This window comes from Neolamprologus brichardi, chromosome 1, assembly GCF_056152115.1.
Source record: "Neolamprologus brichardi isolate AB-2024 chromosome 1, ASM5615211v1, whole genome shotgun sequence".
NCBI lineage: Eukaryota > Metazoa > Chordata > Actinopteri > Cichliformes > Cichlidae > Neolamprologus > Neolamprologus brichardi.
In genome coordinates this window covers 31,105,524-31,126,523 of record NC_142104.1, presented here as the reverse complement: position 1 = coordinate 31,126,523, position 21,000 = coordinate 31,105,524, and the positions used below count along the sequence as shown (strand labels likewise).

Sequence of the window (21,000 nt, the reverse complement as noted above, 5' to 3'; positions counted from 1 at the left end):
TTTCCATTGTTACTCAGCACACATACCGGACTCATAACAAGAGGAGAGGAACAGGAACTGCTTGCAGACCCAGTACAGTTGTGCACAACTTCAGACCAAATGCAATCTTTCACAAGATGAGAGCACAACGGAAGGAATGGGTTAAAGATTTCCGTCCACCGTGCTGACACAGGAAAATGAATCGTCTATAGCCAGTTACACTTCAGACAGACCAGGATACTGTGGATATCATCAAGCGTTTGCTCCTTTCTTGGAGTTTCTCGGGAGGTTTCGTGCTGTTTGGCAGCTACCATGCTTCCTTTCCTCACAAAGAGCGTCCCCCTAATCTTCCACCTCTTCCTAAATCTCAGTTTGTGTCTAATGGGCTGGACACACGGTAAGTAAAATACATTATATTCTGATTCTGAAATTCCAATGAGACCGTCTTCGTGAACTTTTGTGTCTTTATGGGGAAAAAAAGTTTTAACAAGAAATAAGCCAGCTGACTGAGTTGCTGACTAATTGTGGAGTTATTTTATAACTATGAGTCACTTCTTCTGCTCATCTGAGACTTCAGTCACTTCATGCTATGCACTCAGTGTGGCTTACTGAAACAAGAGTAAAACGTACACAGATACAGATATCAGGCATACCAGTGACTAAAGCTGGGATACTTTTACAGTTGAATTCATTTGCCTTTGTGAGTAGAATTAAACCTGGGAAAGCTGTAATTGTTTGTAGCCCTTTGGGAGCTATAACCTGAGAAACATGTTTCATTGATTGACTGCAGTTTTCTGTTTGAGAGAAAACTACCATTATACAGCAGGTATATTCATTAGTGCTCCAAATGAAGCATCGTAAATTGGACTTTGGGATGTATTTGGATTGTTCTCAAGCTGCTCAATATGATCAGCATCAATGTGACACTAGGTTTACCAGATTTTTTTTTTTTACCTAATTTTTGTTACTAAGAAAAATGAGAGCCACATATGAAGATATTTGTTTAAAATTTCGATAGAACAGTAACAGTATAATGTCCTCGTAAGTGGATATCAGGCCCTTGTAGAGTAAAATTGAGTATTTTGGTCTAAATAACCCAAAATGTGATGGCCACATATGTGGATGCCAGGTCCTAGGAGGTTAAACAAGGGCAAACTGAGATTTGGTGTACACACACTGTATACTCGTATAGCTCTGTTTGATTTTGATGTTTTTTACCTGCTGTGAAAGATCAATATGGTGCCATTCCGTCATGTGATATGTTCTTGGAAGTTTGATCTGCCTCATCAGACAATATTTGAAAGGGACTTGTTGGTACTGTTGACTATTTTTCTACAATCACAAACACATAATTTATGATTACTTATTTTACTTACGCTGAGGTTTCCACTGGCAGCTCTTAGATTTAAAATCTAAATATTTTACTTTTCCTTCACAGCCCTGAGGGGAGACAACTGCCCGAGCTCTCAGTGGAACGTGATGTGTCGCCCGTGTTGTGAGTACCACCTGATCCAGTGTCGGTGTCCATCAAAAGGCTCAAGGGTAGGCTACACTGTTCCCTGCTGCCGCAATGTCCTGGATGAATGCGACCCCTGTATTGTTCATCCAGGTAAATTCTTGTCCTTTTCTGTTTTTTCTAAACAAAACGTATTACATGATATATTGTTGTGAAAAAAATATCAGAGCTGTTGTTGTACTGCAAATGACTAGGAGTTCCAATTTATCTTAAAAAATGTTTTCGATTATTACTTTTTGCTCTGCCGTTGTCTCTCTCCAGGCTGCAGTCTATTTGAGAATTGTAAAACCTGCAACAATGGAACATGGAGAGCTAATGATGACTTCTTCGTGAATGGGAAGTATTGTACTGAGTGCCGTCAAGGCTGGAGTGGAGGGGATTGTAAAAGTGAGTAAGTGCTTTAATGAAGTATTCCTGTGAGGCCTGACCAAACTACAGAAATGTCTAATATTATGAATCATATTCTTAAATGTGATTGCTGATAGGAAAACAGAGATCATGCAAAGCCTACATTATGAAGTGAAAATGAACAGATAAGTCGAGTGCTGATCTTTTTTGTAATAGCATCTTTACAATCCCAGGTTGTTTTTCTCTAAGGGATTTTCATTTCATGTTACATTTGCCAGTGTAGTGTCTTATATTTAGTCAGAAATATTGGGATGCTATGTAAAATGTAAATCAAAACAGAATGCAATACTGTGTCTTGAATCCACACTTTATTCACAATAGAAGACATCAAATATTTAAACTTTGATGAGTTATTATTTCACAAAAGTGATTAGCACATTTTTAAATGTTGGGATTGGGCCACAAAAGGCTGGAAAAGTAACTGGTTCTAAAAAGAAATACTTGGAGACGTGCTATATAATTAGTTAGTTTAATTGTCTACAGGTCAGCAACATGACTCTGTATGAAGGCAGCATCCCTGACAGAGTCTGTACTCTCACTTTTTATACTTATCTGTATAAAAAGGGCATCTTATAGAGGCAGAAGTTGAAATGGGCAGAGGTTCACCAGTCTGCAAAAACTTTAATCTGCAAATTTTGGAACAATTTCAAAATAATGTTGCTCATTGTAAAATTGTAAAGAGTCAGAAGATCCCATTCAAAGATTCAGGGAATCTGGAGAAATCTTTGTGCATAAGATACAAGATCAAGAAGTTAATATTGCATGCCTGTGATCTTCTGGCCCCCAGCAGTAGTGCATTAAAAACACACAACAGGAACACTTCCGGAAATCAAAGTTCACTGTGCCATCTGCAGATACAGGTTAAAGACATATGTGAAGATGATCCCAGCTTCTCTGAATCAAAGCACATTTAAAATAGACTGTGGAAAACTGTTCTGTGGTCAGATGAATCTAAATTTGAGATTCTTTTAGGAAAACATGGACGCTCTGGGTTAAAGAAGAGTGGGACCATCCGGCTTGTTTGCAATGCTCAGTTGAATACACTGCATACAAACTGTATACATACCTGAAGACTTTACATAAATTCATTCAAATAACTCTAAAAATACTAAAAAGAACTATCACAACCAATAAAGAAATAACTAAGACACAAACTGACTTAATTATTTTCTTTATTGGCCAAAGGGCTCCATTCTCTGTGACTGTGATAAGATGTGCACCAGGATACCAGTTATGAGCACTAACCCAGTAAATCATATTCATGATCTGACATTTACATGGAACAGTGAGGCAGAAAAGTCCTATTATTCATCCCCCTGCATACATGATAAGTAGCTAACACTATTTACTACAACAGAAGTACAAATACATGCAATCATATTAAGAGACAGACAGCTGCTCCGCGAATAATGCCAAGCAGAAACATGTGCATAACGATATTTCATCTCACTGCTTCTATTTCTTCTTTGGACTAAGATGAAAACAATCCTCAATTCTCCTTTTTTGTTACTCAGAGCCCAGTTTTTGTGGAAGAAGCTGCATACAGGATGCTGAATAGCACTGTGCAGACACACACACACACACACACACACACACACACAGACCCTGGCCTTAGTTACAATTCATTAGAGTTGATGCTGACAGTGCTTGTTGCCACAAATGCAACAATTCTGCTGAAAGGCAGGTAAAACAAAAAAAGTAAAAGTGACTTATGACTGAATAACAGGCGTCCATCCATCCATCCATTCTTAATATATAAGTATCCTTATCAGGGTTGTGGTGAGGAGGCGTTAGGGTGCTGCAGTCTATCCCAGTTGTCATAGGACGAGAGGCGGGGTACACCCTGGACAGGTCGCCAGTCTGTCGCAGGGCTAATAACCTTGAGACCTTGTCCTTTTAGTAAACTCCATCAATCCATCCATTCACTTCCGCTTATCCTTTTCAGGGTCGCGGGGGGCGCTGGAGCCTATCCCAGCTGTCATAGGGCGAGAGGCGGGGTACACCCTGGACAGGTCGCCAGTCTGTCGCAGGGCCAACACACAGTGACAGACAACCATTCGCACTCACATTCATTCACACCTAGTGACAATTTGGATTATCCAATTAACCTATCCCCACAAGCTGCATGTCTTTGGACGGTGGGAGGAAGCCGGAGTACCCGGAGGGAACCCACGCAAACATGGGGAGAACATGCAAACTCCACACAGAAAGACCCCGGCCTGATGGTGGAATTGAACTCAGGACCTTCTTGCTGTGCGGGAACAGTGCTAACCACCGTGCCACCGTGCTGCCAATAAAATAGTTTTAGTAAACTATTTTATTAAATTAATTAAATTACTTAATACATGTCTCCAAGGAACATAAGAACCTTTGTTTTTGTCTGAGATGCTGGTACCCTATGACATCCTGTGGCTCAGAGTGTTGTCTAAAAGGAAGAAAACATCAAGAGGAAACATCACCACCATTTAATGTAAAATAAATGTCTTTAGCATCTCCAAAGTATGTACAGTTCATGTATGCAGCAAAGGATATACGGGCAAAGCTGTTTAATAATCAGATCTATGGTTAAGAATTTTCAAAATGACACAACCTTCGTTGCAATACACATTATGGACATTTGGTGGCGACAGTGCTTTTTGTTGGTTTGCCTACAACTGTATGCAGCCTAGTGTCTACTTAGAGCTCAAGTTCACAAAAAGAAAAAAAAAGATGGATGAATACTACTTAAAAAAAAAGAATATACACAACTACAGATACAGATACAACAACAACCACCACGTAATAATTTAGACCAACTGTAGTGTGAGACTCAGTGCAACATGAAGCTGATATTAGTGCAAAGTAAAACGGTTTACTTAGTTGCCACTCCTTCTATTCACTCACATGGTACTTTTCCATTCTCCACATTTAATGGCGTTGGGGAAATTGCCACTCAGGTGTTATTCTGTCATGTTCTAACATTCTGAGTTACACAAAAGAAGGCATTTGGACATTGGGCAATCTCTCTCTTACACAGGGTTTTTACAGAATGTTCTACACAGTCTGACCAACTCCTTGAATAGACTGAATGATCTTATTCTGGGATATTTTTTTAAAATTCTAAACATTTCAACCCCATTCCCTTAGCGAAGACTGGTCAACATCAATTCAAAAAGGCTTTAGTATCTCGTCTTGCTTTTTCTTAACAGCATTAATAGCAGCATGATGATGATAATCAGAACCATCTGAATCCCCCCCCCCCACACACACATGCACATATATGTATATTTCTTTTTTTTTTGTTGGTATTATCTGCCCTCTTACACAGCATGTCAAATTATGGGGCTTAGCTTGCAACAGTCAAAATGCTCAGTGCCACTGAGATAAGTACACATTTAATGGGTATAAGTATAAGTAATTATAGTTCTCTTCTTGGTAGCATGTGGAGGCATCATTCAGCGAGCTCAGGGTCACATAGCCCTGGAGAGTTACCCAACAAATGCTCGATGTGAATGGATAGTGCAAATGGAGAGGGGGAGCAGTATCCAGCTCAGGTAGGTAACTTTTCCAAAGATCTGATATGAAAATCATTCAACACTGAAGGCACATGATTTGATCAAAGAGAAAAGATTTAGTTAAGTCTCTATTTGAAAGGCTCAGAAGGGATCAATGTGACCTCAGGTAATAAAGAACTGCTGAGCTGCAGATGATACGGGAGAGAGTCAAGCAATCTGGTGGCTGCAATTGACTGTGTTGGAATAATAAAAGAACTGGAGATGAGCGTACTTTAGAGTGAGGACATTCTTAGGCTCAAAGCAGGGTAACAGTTACAAAACAAATGGTATCATTTTGTTTGTTTGGGAAAATAATGTACTTTTCAGTAAAAATACATAGTAGAACATTAACATAAGATATAGAAATTTCTTTCAAATCTATACTTTGGATTGCCATTAACTAGTATAACTCATTCATCCCGCTTTATATCTGTCCTGTTAACGTGCTATACATCAGACTTGGCATAGGGATTAACTCACATCAGGTGACAAACATCATTTCTGTTTGTTTTGCTGCAGATTTTCACTGCTGAGTTTGGAGTCTGACCACAGCTGTCGTTACGATTACATCGAGGTCCGTGATGGTGACAGTCTGACTTCTCCTGTGATTGGTCGGTTTTGTGGGGATCAGTTACCTCCTCCAATAAAAAGCTCCGGGAACTTCCTACACATTCTCTTCACCTCTGATGGCTATAATAACTTTGATGGTTTTGTTCTTACATTTCAGGAAATTTCAGGTAGGTATTAATCATAAGCAATGTGAATGCATACACACTGCCGCAGAACAGACAATATAACACAAACACTTAACATTATAATGCATTATAATGTTTTAAAGCCTGTCCATGGAGGCAGACTGGATTTATATTGGATTACATTACATTACGATACGTGGCATTCCTTTTATTTTGTTATCACGGTATATGAGTCAGCGTATGCTCTGTGTAAAGGGTTTTTTTCCTCTCTGTAATCCACATACAAAACAAACAATACAAACCCTACAAATGTGTTAGGCTCAGTGTGCACACAGGCAGTTAACAAATTAGAGAAAAAGCATTTTTTATTATAATTAGAGGGAAGAATTACTGCAAAGCTGTTAGGACTGATATTTTATCATATACATATAACAAATACATGGCACTATTCATGTATTTTGTTTCTTTGCAGCACATTTCGTCCACGTACCTTTACTTTCCCTCTTCACCTGTGTCTGTTCAGCCTCCTTCATAGGTCAGTGATGTGAGACGGACAGTCAATGACACAGATTTATCATACCTGCTCCTCTCTGCCCCATTTACTGCCTTTAAAGCAAATCATGCATCTAACTTCAGTCCCATTTATACAGTCTTTTCCCTCATTGGGCATCAACTGTGGTTTCCTAATCCCAACATATCAAAGCACCACGGCATGAATGAGAGTTATGGCAGTCTTCAGTAATATTTCTGTTGGAAAAAAATAGAGGGAAGTATCCAGAGAATGATTTAAGATTTTTTCATGTATGCAGAAGATGCCCTATTATAAATAATAATCTCTAGTGCAACATTGAGCTTCATAGTCCTACAAGATCTATCTATCTATCTATCTATCTGTCCATCCTAGAGATTTACACAGATAGATACAATCTATCGATAGATATACAAGTTACTTTAGGTGTTTATATTATGTCAATTTAATAATGTGCACCCTTATAAATGTTATGTTTATTGGTTATTCAGTGTTATCTTTCATTTATCACAGTCAGAAAATTTCTTCACAGTGTCAGCCATCAAGAATGTAGCATGCGCAGCACCAGACAAACCAGTGAATGGATACCTGCTGCCTGTATATGGTCCAGAAGAGGAGCTCATATTGGTAAACTACCGGTGCCATCCACCTTTCAGGCTGATTGGCATGCAGCAGAGGACCTGTCTACCTAATGGCACATGGAGTGGCACTGCTCCCTCATGTGTAAAAGGTTTTTTTTGTGTGTTTTAACTCCTCCCATGGCGCGTGTTGTGTTCTGTTATGGTGTTTGCACACTATTATTGACAGTTAGGAAAGACATTTTTCTCTCTTTTGTCTCAACCGCATACAGGTCCAACAAGCCTGGTCCGGTGCGCTCCTCCACCCAAACTGCTCCACGGATATCACAGACCTGCTCTTGACTCAGCTGGAGGTGCTGAGACAATTGAGTTTTTCTGTAAAACCTCCTACATTTTAAGTGGAAACCACCAGAGTACCTGTCTCTCTAATGGATCCTGGAGTAGCAGGTCACCAAAGTGTGTTAGAGGTAACAGTTTTCAAAAAAAAAAGGAAGAAAGATTTAGGTTGTAGCTGCTTTTCCTCCTCGTTGTTACATGAGGAAAACAAAATATATAGAGTATAGAGTATTACGTTGTAATATATTGTAAACTGGGAAGTTTATAAAGACAGATTAGACATTCTTATGTGTTTGTCACTACAGTATTTAAGTCCCTGATATTTTTAAGCAGAATCATTTACATACACATCTACTTATCGTTGCCACCTGTTTGATTTGCCTTCACAGTCTGTCGAGAACCCAGAGTGTCTGAACTTGTACGGCAAAGTGTTGTGAAGCCACACCTACTGCTAAGGTAAATTTTGCGATACTGCGTTATGTTATATGTGTGTATGTATGAGTTTTGCACACTTAAAGTCATTATTTTGGATTTTTTTATGTTACTTTGTCATTATACAAATTGCTGTGATGGTTTTACTTTGTGAGGAAAAAAACTGAACAATCCGACAGACTTTCCTCTTCCGTGTTCTTTGATTTGATAGCAGTGAGAGCAGTTTACGTAGCTATCTGGTGTATTGCCCTGACACATCTTTGAATTTTGCTCATATTCATGCCACGGGTGCTTCAAAGACCAGAGATTGCAGGTTTTCAGTTGTACCAAACTAGTTACACCCTTTTGTAAAACAAGTCACCCACTTAAGTGCAGCATATTCAAAAAAAGCAATGTAGCATGCATGTGAGAGAAGAAGTCATTTATGCCCCTTATGCCCAGATGCTAAGCACTAGTAGAACTTGAAGCAAACATAGGTTATTCTCTTCTTGGTTGTATGATTGAGTAAATCCACACATTGAAAATAAAATGTTATTTAACTCTAAAACAAAATAAGAAAGGACAGTAGTAGGAGCACGTTGGTAGAATTTGGAGGCTCAAAAAATATTGGAAATATCAGTTTGAAACAATGAATAAACAAATCTGTATATGGGTAAATAAGAGCTAAACAAGATGTATGTATATGTATAAAAACACACAATGCTTATCACACTAAAAAGATGAGCTGTAAAGGCAAACTATCTCTTTCTTTTAGACAGCGTTCAGACCAGACTCACCTCTCATCCAGATACAGCGTGGATGATTTGTTGTCCGCTGGCTTTATTCCACTAACATCCGGTGGATTGTCCAGAGAGAAAAATGATGACACCACTTTGGCCGAGATACCTCGAGGTTTTCACCCAGTCTACACTAGCATCGACTACAAGTGTGCTTCACCTCTCTATCAAAACAAAGGAAGCTCTCGACGCACCTGTCTGAAGACTGGAAGGTGGAGTGGGCACTATGTTTCCTGCTCACCAGGTGAGATCAGCAAAAGTTTACGCCTGGCTTGTTAAGTGAAATCTCTCTTAAAAAACAGAGAAATATAAAACACCATATTGGTACATTGGACACAAATACCAGCTAACTCGTGCTTATGGAGATGATACTTTTAGCTGCAAAGAGTCACCAAAGCAGGTGTTTGATTTTGCACATGCTTTTATGCTGAGTGCCCTTCCTGAATCAACAATCTGATTTATCCTGGCTTTGGGCTGGTACAGTTCCAGGAGTATGCTAGCCTGTGACCCTGTGTCTCCTCCTGGTCTCAAACCAGGGGTCTTTTGCATGCAAGACAAATGTATACTTAACAACATACAGAAAAAGTATTAGTTTCACTGACTACAAGTGAGGAACAGACTCATCTGACAGGGTGTTAGTTACATACAGTTAACCAGTTTTAACCACACATTACCCGTTAGCCTTTCCTCATAATATCAAGTTTTTTTGCAACAAAGATGGTGATGGTGAAAACGCTCATCTTGAGGCTTCATAACATGATTCCAGAAACAAATGGTAGGAATTTGGTGGTTTTTTTTAAAAGCCAACCTAAAGTGGTCATTTGAGGAACTGCACTTTTTGGCTTTATTTTTCTTCTTGACCAATACATTCCAGCGTTGTTAGCAAATTTCAGAAGTATATTCTTAAGTAAGCTAAATTGATGTGTGAACTTAGCTCTTACACCTGAAAGATTGTAGTTTGACTAAAATGAAATAATGATGATCTGTTTGAGTTCAGAAGCAACCTACCGCAGGTATTAGATTCATTCTGTAACATTTATATTGCAATTTTGTGACTCTTCTGCAGTTACACAACACTTTTAAATGAATCATCTTGGTCACAGTGACATCTTATTGAGGAAAAAAAGTTACAGACTCATTTTGAAATAATTCTTTGACATTTCTGGAAGTCAACTGATCATCTTTCTTACCTGTCTGTTTTTTAAGGGCTAGATTCTAATTTTAAAGCCACTTTCACATCTGCACTGTAAAATTTAATACGTTCCTTTTCTTTGTCCTCTCTGATGTCACAGTTTGTGGCAAATTTGACGCTTTCAGCAGACAGAACCTCTCCGACGCTCAGTGGCCGTGGCATGCAGCCATTTATATCCGCTCACCACCTGATCACACTGTGAGCACCTACACGTCCCCTGGAAGGATCATAACAGACCAGCAGGGGGCCCCAGAGGAGTCCACATTCTGGTTCCTGGCCTGCAGTGGAGCTCTTGTTGCCCAGCATAGAGTCCTGGTGGTGGCTCAGTGTGTGGTAGACAAGAACAAGCAGCAGCCCATTCAGCCTGAACATGTGAAGGTTATCATAGGCAAGCAATACCATACACCCAGGGATGTGTTGAAAAGCCAGCACCACCTGAGGGTAAAGTCCCATATGCATGACAACTTTTTACTGTTTAAACTTGCCTAAACAATGCAGTCTAAATGGATGAGCATGTAATATGCAAATAAAAAATATTCATTAATGCCTTTTTATATCAGTAAATCCTTTGCAGGTCAGGTTATATGGCAAATTTAAAACAAGACCAAAGTTGTTTAAGCCGAGCGAATTTAAATGCTTTTTTAAATCATCCAAACTACCAGCTGAAATGGTCATCTCACTTTCACCCCACATTAAGCCTAGAAGCCACCATTTGGCCTGAAAATGACCAAACAGTGCTCATAAATATGTGGTCTTACATTAGTTTTTTCTTTTTTTGTAAGTCATAAAGTGCAGAAATGCTTATAAATTCTGCAGCACAACAGTTGATAAAAAAAAAGAAAAATCAGTCTTAATTAAATTGAAGTTATTTTCTGGATATATTTTTGTTTGTAAATGTATAAAGTGGATAAGGTGCATATTTGATATGCACTTAAAGCTTACATGGAATGCAGCTATATTTTCTTTGGTTCTGCACATCTTGCATGCATATAATCTAATCTTGATGTGTATTCCAAAAACAACAAAACTTGGCATGCAACTCAGTAGTCTAACTTCCAATTCTCCCTCATCTTCTCTTTCTGCCCCAGCAGGTTTCAGAGATAGTAGTCCATCCAAATTTTTTCTCCTCACCAGACTCTGATGTGGCTGTGCTTAAGCTAAAAGACAAGGCCAAGATCAGAGAGCACGTGTTGCCTGTGTGTCTACCCAAAACGCAAGGAGGGGAGGTGACTGCGCAGGAGGCTTACACCGCGAGGTGGATTTTACCAAACAATCCGAGGCACCTGGGCCACTCTGCAACCTTGAGCCTGACAAAACTTGTTGAGCTGACTGATGTTACTCATTGTGAAAGAGAATTTGCTCAAGGAGGGGCACATACCACAGCGATCAGTGACAATTCATTGTGTGTCATTAGCAAACCGTCCAGTCCTCAGAGCCCCTGCCCAATTGTTATTCCAGGCATCACAACCATGCCAGCTGTGTTTTCATCCACAAGGGCTGTCTTGTCAGGTCACGAGGATACTCACCGAGCCTCTAGTGCAGGCTGGCAGCTGCTTGGTTTAGAGAGAGCAACATCTTTTGAGAAAAACAACTGCAACCAACCGAGTTACAGAGTTCACACACAAATTGCAAACTTTCAAGACTGGATAGAGCAACATGTGAAATAGGTGCTTTTGGTGCAATCTTATAAAAGGCAGAATTTCAGCCATGTTAATAATTAAATCTGTGTTCTGTATATTTCAGTGCTGCTGATTATGCAAAACAAACTAAACTAAACTGGTTTTAAGCACCTAATGCTACCATGTGATCGTTAGAACTCTATTATGTGTTTGCAGCTGCAGCGATCACTCCCATATAAAACACATCCTCATGCTTCTAAGAATAAATTGCTGTAATAAAAAAGACAGACAACTGTTGACCTATTTATTCTCAAAACATGCGTGGTTATGTAATTATTGACATCTAAAACATTAGTTCCAAGCAGTTATTGTTTTGTTTTTTTAGTAAAGCTAGTTGATTTATAAAGTACATTGTGTGAAACATGTAACATGTGCTTTTCTACAATATAAATTGCACAATATGCATTAAAAATGTGTATTTCTGCATCATTTAACTTTTTGCCATTTCAAGTAAACTTTAATCATGTTATATTTACAATCTATTATCAACTTGGAAATTAATTGTGTTTAAATAATTGTATCACACAATTTGACACAAAAATCATCTGCAAAGAACCTTGTGAGTACTTTTGACCAGCATTTAAATTTTGAATCTCACATCTCAAAGCTCATCCAGTGCTTTCTTGACTACTTTCACTTACTTTTCACATTTGGCAGTCCTCCCATCTTCATCTGGTCCAGAACATACCAAGTAGGCTACTAATAAAAACTAACATCACTGTCTTCCAGTGAAATTCAAAATTCATTTTATTTTTTCCATTAATTACAAACAAATATACAGTAAACCTGCTGAGACCCAATTCCACCTATCAGCCTCTCTGAATATGGGTCTTTCAACTGTTCCATGCTCTTATTTTATAACTATTGGCCACCACATTTTTAAGGTTGTAGCTGCATCTGCACACAGATTGAGCCTTCCTACCCTATCAAGGTGGCTGAATCTGTGTTTTGTTTGCTGATAACACTTTTTTTTTTCCGATCTAATGTGTGGAAGTGTGTGACAGGAAGGAGTGTATGATATATGCTCGTGTTTTGTACGTTTTGACACGTATAAGCACTTTTTCAAACACACTGCTCCACAAATAAAGTTATTGTTATTGTTGTTATTATTATAATTTTTTATTGCACATTGTTTCAGTCATTATAAAGTACTTATTTGAATTGCAAATGAAATAGTCAGCCTATATTAACTTATCAGGAACAAACTGACTGGCAGCTAGGGCTGGGCCATATCATACCGTTCACGGTAATACCAGTATAATGTTGGGCAACGATAAGAAAATGAAATATCGCGATAGAATATGGGTAAAACGTGCATGCGCAGTGCCTTTGTTTTCATACGCACATGGCGGAAAAAGCATGGCGACCACGGAGAATGAGAAGGGCTAAAGCGGATCGTTGAATGAAACGGATTAACCAGAATTGGTTTGTAAGAAATGATACAACTTCAGTGGTGTGGAACTGGTTTAGCTTTCGTCCATCAGATACACAAACAAAGCACTATTTTTGGTAGAGCATGCTAGCGGGCCGTCGTTATTACCGTGTTTTTTTGGAAAATACAGCACACTTAAAATCAATCCTTTGATTTTTCTGAAAATAGACAGTGCCCCTTATAATCCCGTTTTTTTTTTTTTGCACTAATAAAGTTGTGGAGTTGTAAAGTATTTTGTCTGGTGTCAATTATATCGTCAGTTATATCGTTATTGCAAATTTTCAAATGTATATCGTGATAAATACTTTTGGTCATATCGCCCTGCTCCACTGGCAGGCATAAAAAATTGAATAATAGAATGATGTACTTGGGAGAAATGACAAAAGGCATACCTTCAGGCTGTGTTGATACCAGAGGCAGAGAGGGTTAAGATACTTTCTGATGTTTAAATAGTATTATTTGACTGTCACAGGTAAGAATATTGGCGCCTTTGGTTATAGTGTAGCGTATAATCATGCTAATGGCATTATCACAGACAAAAAAGAAATTGCTATTATTATTACTTTTTTGTAATTCACAGATCATCTTAAGGAAATGTTTCTCTCTATCAAACTCTAGAGTCTGTCTCAAAACTCAAATGGACTTGACTGTCACAAATCAGGAGTTTGAAATAAGAGCTACTTCAATTAGTCTCTCAAAGCAAAAGAGCCCAGTGACAATCTCCACCCTGTTGTTCGCTCTTTTCACCCAAGTAAAGTTTGACAAGTTACTGAATCTCTGCCACCTTAAGGCTTGATACCTCTGACCATCTTAAAGATGAGTGTAGCTGTGCAAATAGGCGTGCGTTTGCTTTTTTTCGTAGCTGAAATCTAGTAACGTCATCATTATCAGTACTTGAAAATGCATTGAGAAACAATTCCCTGTATTTGCACTTATTTACAATCTGTGCATGTGTCCAGATGCATGGAAGCACACTGTGTGCGCTTGTATCTGTCACAGCACATACACTATGAGCAGTGCCTGTGTGTCTGCAGCATGTTGGCGTGTAAGGTTATGCATTCGTGAGTTTCTCTGCAAGACCGTCCAACATGTGCTGTCATTGAGAAACACACTGAGAGGATTTGCTAAACTTAGCTCTTACTCCTGAGACACAGACACCCGCTGTGCTCTCTACGGCTTTGTGCAGGACACCTTTCAGGCCGGCTAATTAAACAGTGAGCAGCACAGTAGTTGGTCTCTGCAACTTACAGGGAGAACTGCAAGAATTAAAGCAACTGCTGGCCGTCTTTTTTATGGTTGCAGTTCTGATCTTGAGATACCAGAGAAAATGCAATATTCATATTAATAATGCCTTAGACTGTAGCGCATAAAAGAATCTACTGCTCATTCAGAAATTGTCGAGAAACCCACCCTACTCAACAACAAATATTGCAAATGCACTCATAGCCCCTTCTCTTATTATTTACATTTGACTGGAAACCTTGAGTTTTGCAATGTCACAGGTCTCCCTAGGTTTCCATTTTACTGTATGATGGCATGAGGCTAAAAATGGGTGGAAAGTCTGCTCATCTGTTACTCTTTAGCAGAGAGAACACCACAGCCACACCTGAGAGGAGGTACTGACCTCTAATCTCAAATCCACAGCCCTCTGTGCGTGCATCAGTGCGCTCACTGTGCATGTGCGTGTTTGTTTAGCTTGCTTGGATTTCCATACCTTAGAGTAGGTGGATTCTGCTGAAGCAGCTACCTTTTCTCCAAAGAATCTTGATGCTGTTTCAGTTTTAAAGAAATTTACAAAGAAGCTGAGCAGGAAAGGCGATAAATGTATCAAGGAGAAGACTTCCACAGGTGAGCACTTTACATCTAAGGAAGAGGAGAGGTGAATAATAACACCCTCCTTTGTTTTACAGGAAATTTTCATAGGCATGTAACTGGAAAGCAGGTTTGTGTACAAGTCACTACATATGGAGTCCACTCAAGGTCAGGAAAAGTTCTTTTTGGTCACAGTGAGGTAAGCTGTCTGTAACTGTTTGGCAAGAAAAATCTGCAAACAGTGTTTTTTTTAGTGCTGTGACAGAGTCCTAGGTATACTTTAAATGTAATGTTTGGTGCTTGGTTGTATTCCCACACTGCTCTTAGGGCAATTGTTTGTTGTAGGTCAGCAGTGGATACTGACAAAGTGCCTAGCCAGTGAAAATCATCCATCCTTGAATTAAGCCACAAACAAATATCCTTTTAAAAGACAAAATGAATCACTTACATCTCACATCTCAAGAGAGGGACAAATCATAATGCATTTTATGTAGCTGACAGTTTCTTAGAGGAATGCAAAACTGCTTGCTTTTGGCCAACTGTGCATTATTAAAGATTTGTTGCTCTGTGCGATTGACTCCCACCACACTCTTCAACTCGAGACAGGGCTGCAAGGGGATGACGTTCAGAAGGATATCCCAAAGGGCTACACTGCAAATCCCACTTCTATTTTTAGTTTAATTAAAAAAAAATGTTTTTTTTTAATTCTTCTGTCAGGGTGTGTAAGCTAATAAGGGTGACGAAGCAGTAGTGGGCCCTGGTCAAAAGTGCTGTAGAATAGTCTGGTTTAAAATATTTATCAACTTTTTGTTAGTATATTACCACTGGAAGGAGGGAAATGTGGCTGCTGCTGTTACAGCTTTAACTAAACTGTTAAAGGTTAGGTTTAAGAAAATTCTAGTGGTTTAGGTTTAAATGTGCCCTTTTTCTTCTGCACTTAAGGCCACAAAGTGTGTTTAAACATGATGCCAGAGGTTGCTCAACAAGCATCCAAATGTGATGAGTTTGGAGTCAGACCCATCTCACTATTGCCAAGACCTGGTTTACTGCACCAATGCCTACGCAGAATATGCTGAAATATCTTGGGCACATCTCTGAGATGCCAGTGCCTTTAACAAAGTGGCAGTATTTGATTAAATATGAAAATACACTGAAATACGTAAAAATCCTCCAACTGGTACAACAGAAGAGTTGGACGCAGTCATGCAAATACCTTAAATTCTGCACACAGTGCCCATTTATGTTGGCTCCTGGCAGACTGGAGCCTTCATATATGCAGCTTAAAATGTCCCCATGTCCTGGGTTTGGTTTTATCCAGTTTCTTCTAGTTTTCTGGCATAGTTAAAAGACATGGAAGTCTGGCTGGCAGCTTTAAATTGCAAAGGTAGGTCTAAATGTGAGCATGAATGGTTGTCTGTCTCTATAAATCAGCCCTGTGACTGACTGCCAAACCTGTACAGGGTGGCTTCAGTAGTTTCGATGGCTGTTATACATTAGTTTCTATTAGTTTTTAATATTCATTTGTTTTAGTTTTATTAAAGGACTCTCTATTGGCTGGCAGTCCTTGCAAATGCCATGACATTTACAGGTAAAAGATCAAGCCAAAGATACAACTGTCAGGGATTTCCTGTCTGGGACTACATGTCCAAGCACATTTGAGCTGAAGCAGATTGCAAAACACTCTACATTATTAAAACCATTCAGAGTAGCAACTTCCTTTTTCTTAACGCTGTGTGTGAAATTTTCAAGAAAGATTTAAGTAGCCTTTGATTACAAGTAGTATTATTATAATCACTGAGAACTTCATCATCTTTTTCCTGTAGGTGACGCTCAGCTACTGTATATTTAAACCTAACTAAAGTTCCATAGATGCAAAAGGATCAGAGCTTCATCTCTCATCTCTTTGCTATGATATGGGGATGCTTCGGATGAGCATCTGCAGAAGTTACTGACTTACTAAAAAACAATAGCAAAGAATTGCGAGCTGGTTATGAAACAATAATCTGTTTTAATCATTTCATAAATGGGTAGAATTACCTTCTCTACTCTACAATTAAATCAATACCTCCTCTAAGTCTTTTGCTTAGTTAAAATCTTTTTGGTGGTTTAAAATTCCAACTCTTCCATTTGTCTATTCAGGGCCCCAGGCATAAGGGAAACTGTTAACCTTTAAAAGTGCAATTACTCTCAGTAAGCACAGAGAGTACAGGAAGGCTGAAAAGCACCAAGAGGAACTTTGACATGTGCCATACTATAATTTACAGATGCAAACACTCATGTTAGACTTTTTTCCCAGTTTTCTTTAAGTGAACTTCAGTTGTGCAGTTGGTAACAGATGTTGAAATGATTTTAAAAGACCAGATGCGATACTGAAAATGTCATCACTGTCTATAAAACACGTCACACCGGTCCAGCGTGGGAAGAGGTCATTTTCATCAGCTCCTAAATTCATGATGCCTCCTTATTAAAAAAAAAGCACAAAACAAAACCTGACACATGGTATGCTTATGATTTTGGAACTAATGAATGGGTTGTTTATTATCAGTGCCAGTTGCATCTAGTGCCAGACTACACACTTTCAGCATCTGAATGCAAAGTGACAAAAAAAATAATATCAGTCTTCTTGTCCAACGCCTGGTAGAACAGGAAAGAAGCGCATGTGCATAATTTAGCTTTATTTTGCCTGAGTTTGTGCGATGAGGGAAAAGAGGACTTTGTGAAATGAGTCTGAGTAGAAACAGCATTTCCTCCTCTGCTTCTCATTCTGAAGTGGAGGGCATGATGGCAGAGCCAGTCAAGAGCCGCTTATCCGATCTGAAATGTTTTAATTGTACATCTCCTGCATAAGTAAGAGCAATTAACTCTCATAATCAGGAGCTGGAGTAAAGCCCTGGCTCGAATCCAACTGAAATCCTGCTCTTACGAGACACGTGTCATTAAAATCATCACTGAAATATGATCATCAGTCGTAGTGGTACATCATGATTGCAATCCATGCTTATGCAAAGCATGATGGGCTGCTGTTAGCCAGTGACAACACTCACTCTATATGACATTTAGCTTGTTGCAGTTTGAAGGCAAATACATGTCTTTGTTAAAAAAACAACAAATAATAAATAAATCAGTAAGTCCATCAGTCATAACTTACAATTGAGGATGTTACAGTAGTAAACTATCATGAACTGATTTAAATTATTATTTTTAATTATTTATTTATTAACAACACATATTTTAAACAAGATGGATTTCTCAGATGTCATGTTTTGGGATATTAAGTGAAAATTTTGCGTAGACTATCTCTGGTTTGCTCTCTATACAGAATCTCTTGATAAAAGTATTTGCAGGATGTGAGCAGACGTGACTGATTGGCGGTGTCTATACACTAACTGTATTAGTTTGAAAATGCTCAGAATACAAATGAGTGGTCAAGGCAAAACCACACACAATAGTAAAGGAAAATTCAAAGGACAAATAAAAAACATAACTTACCTCATTACTTCTTCTTGGTGCATAAAAGAAATAAAGTGCTTTGATTTAGTATTCCTTTGACTCTCTGAATAGAACAGATTCTGCATATCTATCTCGGACATTGCAATGTGATTCAGTAAAAATACCATCTGTCTTGATGAGACATTTAGTCTTTCGCTATTTGTGCAGGACTTTATTTTCTTCCAAGAAGAAAAAAGAAAAAAAAATCCTACTGAAATTACTCATTTTCACTTAATGTGTGTTTTGTAGAAATAAGCACTACAGTAAAGCTTACACTTGTTAACAATCTTGGAACAGTACTCTTTAAGACAGATGAAATTTTATTTTTTTATCACTTGTGAGATTAAAAAAAATAGTTAAATTGCTCTCTTTCTGCATGCCTACTGTATGTAATAGGCCTCAGTGCGTGTGGGGACTTGTATTCCTTTGACCTTGTAGCATTTACAAAGAAAAAAAGAGGCAATTATGCCTCCTTTCTTAATTTGGTTAAAATATGTCCCGTAAATATGAGAACATACTAGCAGGGGTCCTATTATAAGTTGTGAAGCACTGACTTTGGTTTTAGTTAAAAACATACTTTATTCACGTCCATCCATCCTCTTCCACCTATCCTCATCAGGGTCGCAGGGGGGCAGGAGCCTATCCCAGTTACTATAGGGTGAGAGGTGGGGTACACCCTGGACAGGTCACCAATCTGACGCAGGGCTAACCCAGAAAGATCGTCAACCATTCACACCTATGGGCATGTTTAGAATCCTCAATTAAGCTAATGCCACTAACTGCATGTCTTTGGACTGTGGGAGTTAAGTACCCAGAGAGGACCACGCAAACATGGGGAGAACATGCAAGCTCTACACAAAAACACCCTGACCAGGTGGTGGAGTTGAACTCAGGACCTTCTTGCTTTGAGGCAACAATGCTAATCGCTGCAACCACCAGCCACCATGCTGCCACCATGCTTTATCCATAATACTCATTCAACCAAACCTTAAAAGTGATTGGGGTGAAAAAAAATAAATTCAGACTGTTTGGTGATGTAATTGTCTACTTTTTGATCAGATCTGCTACTGTTAGCCTGACTGAACAGTGAAATTGGGATCCGTGACAAAGTATATACCCATGATCTCACACTTGGTGTTCTGCTCGGACCTTAAACTTCAATTCACCACCTAAGCCTTTATTTTCCATGCAGACTCCTGAAAAAAATATAAAATGAGCATTTATGCATCTTGTGTTGCACATTTGCAACTGAATATAAATACTCCAAAACTCATTGTGCCATTCGTTCTCTGGCCCATTAGCGACAACAACAATTACTGCTAAACCCTAACCCACAGTTCCTGGGCTTTGATTTATCCTCTTCAGTTATATGCACAATAGCTACCTGATTAACTAATGAACATTAAACCAATAATGAAACCATTTGATAGTAATTCTCTTACAAGCTGTGTTTTTATGAAACATTACATTCTATTGCTTTATTTTCATCAGATTAAAAGAAACAGTTGTTCTAAATTTTACGCACTTGATGTTATTGCTCATCAAATAATAAGTTGAGATAAACATTTATTCAATTATAAAATGGGCATTTGGTTTACTGAATTTGTCTTTAGATAGCTGAGCTCAGCACAAATATAGTTAGCACATCTGAATGCAAAAAGTAGACACTTGGAATTGCTTCAATTTTAACGTGCACGTTATTAAACTGCAAAACCAAATATTACAATTAAAAATAAAATCAGACTTGTGGTTATTTGCGGTGAAATTCAGCGTCTGCACTGCAAACTGCAGTCAGGAGTGAATGCAAACGTAAGAATGGCTGGTATTTGTGTAGATTGGAAGGGGCAGTAGTAGTTGTGATAAGGGTGGGGCTTGGTGTTCTTAGCTTGCTCTTTTTTATAATTAGTGAGTGTTACTATTATTATTTTTTCTAAATCTGATAATATTACCATATAGCTGTGGAATTCAAAGAAAATATCTTAATGATTTTATGAAATTTATTCTATGACAGCTTAAGACTTGCTCTCCAAGTGTGCCTGATCCATTGTATGTGCACTGGATTAGGGCGGCTCAGGACAGATTAGTTAATTATAGACACCTGCAGTCTAAGCGTGGCTTGTGTTGTCAGGTGTTGCGGCATGAGGCGGGCTCGTTGCTGAGAGGAGAAAAAGGCGGGGCTAGGTCCGGAGTTGCACGAACAAATGTTTTGCCATGTGCTCTGACTCCATCTCTTCTCCTGGCTCATGCTCTGAGAGCAGCTCCGTAATTGGAATCTTCACTCTGTCTTATAACCAGCAACTCTGCAAACTGCGCGGAAAATAGGCCAACTTCTTAGAACGGCTATGTAGCCTTTGAATAAAAATCTCCTTTGATTCTCGCCAGTGTGACGACTATCAAAGTTGTTAAAATGCTCCTCTGATATCATGCACATCTCTGTAATCATCTTTTCCACCTAAAGTCAATCACTCCAGCACTTTTGTTCTATGTTTCTTTTTAATTTGTTAAAACAAATGCTGGAGTCCTGCTACCAATGAGTGCATGTAACATGTCCATGTCACCCTGTTGGACCAAAAGAACTTTCAGCAAGAGAACAATCAGACTGGGGCCAATCAAT

The 21,000-nt window shown here is 38.8% G+C and overlaps 1 protein-coding gene across 1 annotated transcript; it reads left to right on the top strand.

The window, feature by feature from the left end:
• Positions 1 to 291: 291 nt before the first annotated feature.
• Positions 292 to 11,641, top strand: pamr1a (peptidase domain containing associated with muscle regeneration 1a). The gene is made up of 11 exons (XM_087844769.1): positions 292 to 376; positions 1,418 to 1,588; positions 1,757 to 1,882; positions 5,322 to 5,436; positions 5,956 to 6,173; positions 7,193 to 7,390; positions 7,511 to 7,705; positions 7,964 to 8,030; positions 8,761 to 9,026; positions 10,075 to 10,415; positions 11,066 to 11,641. The coding sequence occupies exons 1-11, from the start codon at positions 292 to 294 to the stop codon at positions 11,639 to 11,641; spliced, it is 2,358 nt and encodes a 785-aa protein (XP_087700895.1).
• The last annotated feature ends 9,359 nt before the right edge of the window (positions 11,642 to 21,000 follow it).

Bases quoted from the DNA above. Each gene is read 5' to 3' on its own strand.
- pamr1a (XM_087844769.1), top strand. From the start codon at position 292: ATGCTTCCTTTCCTCACAAAGAGCGTCCCCCTAATCTTCCACCTCTTC. The intron at 7,391-7,510 runs GTTTTTTTTGTG...AACCGCATACAG, and splicing joins TGCTCCCTCATGTGTAAAAG to GTCCAACAAGCCTGGTCCGG. The intron at 7,706-7,963 runs GTAACAGTTTTC...TTGCCTTCACAG, and splicing joins GTCACCAAAGTGTGTTAGAG to TCTGTCGAGAACCCAGAGTG.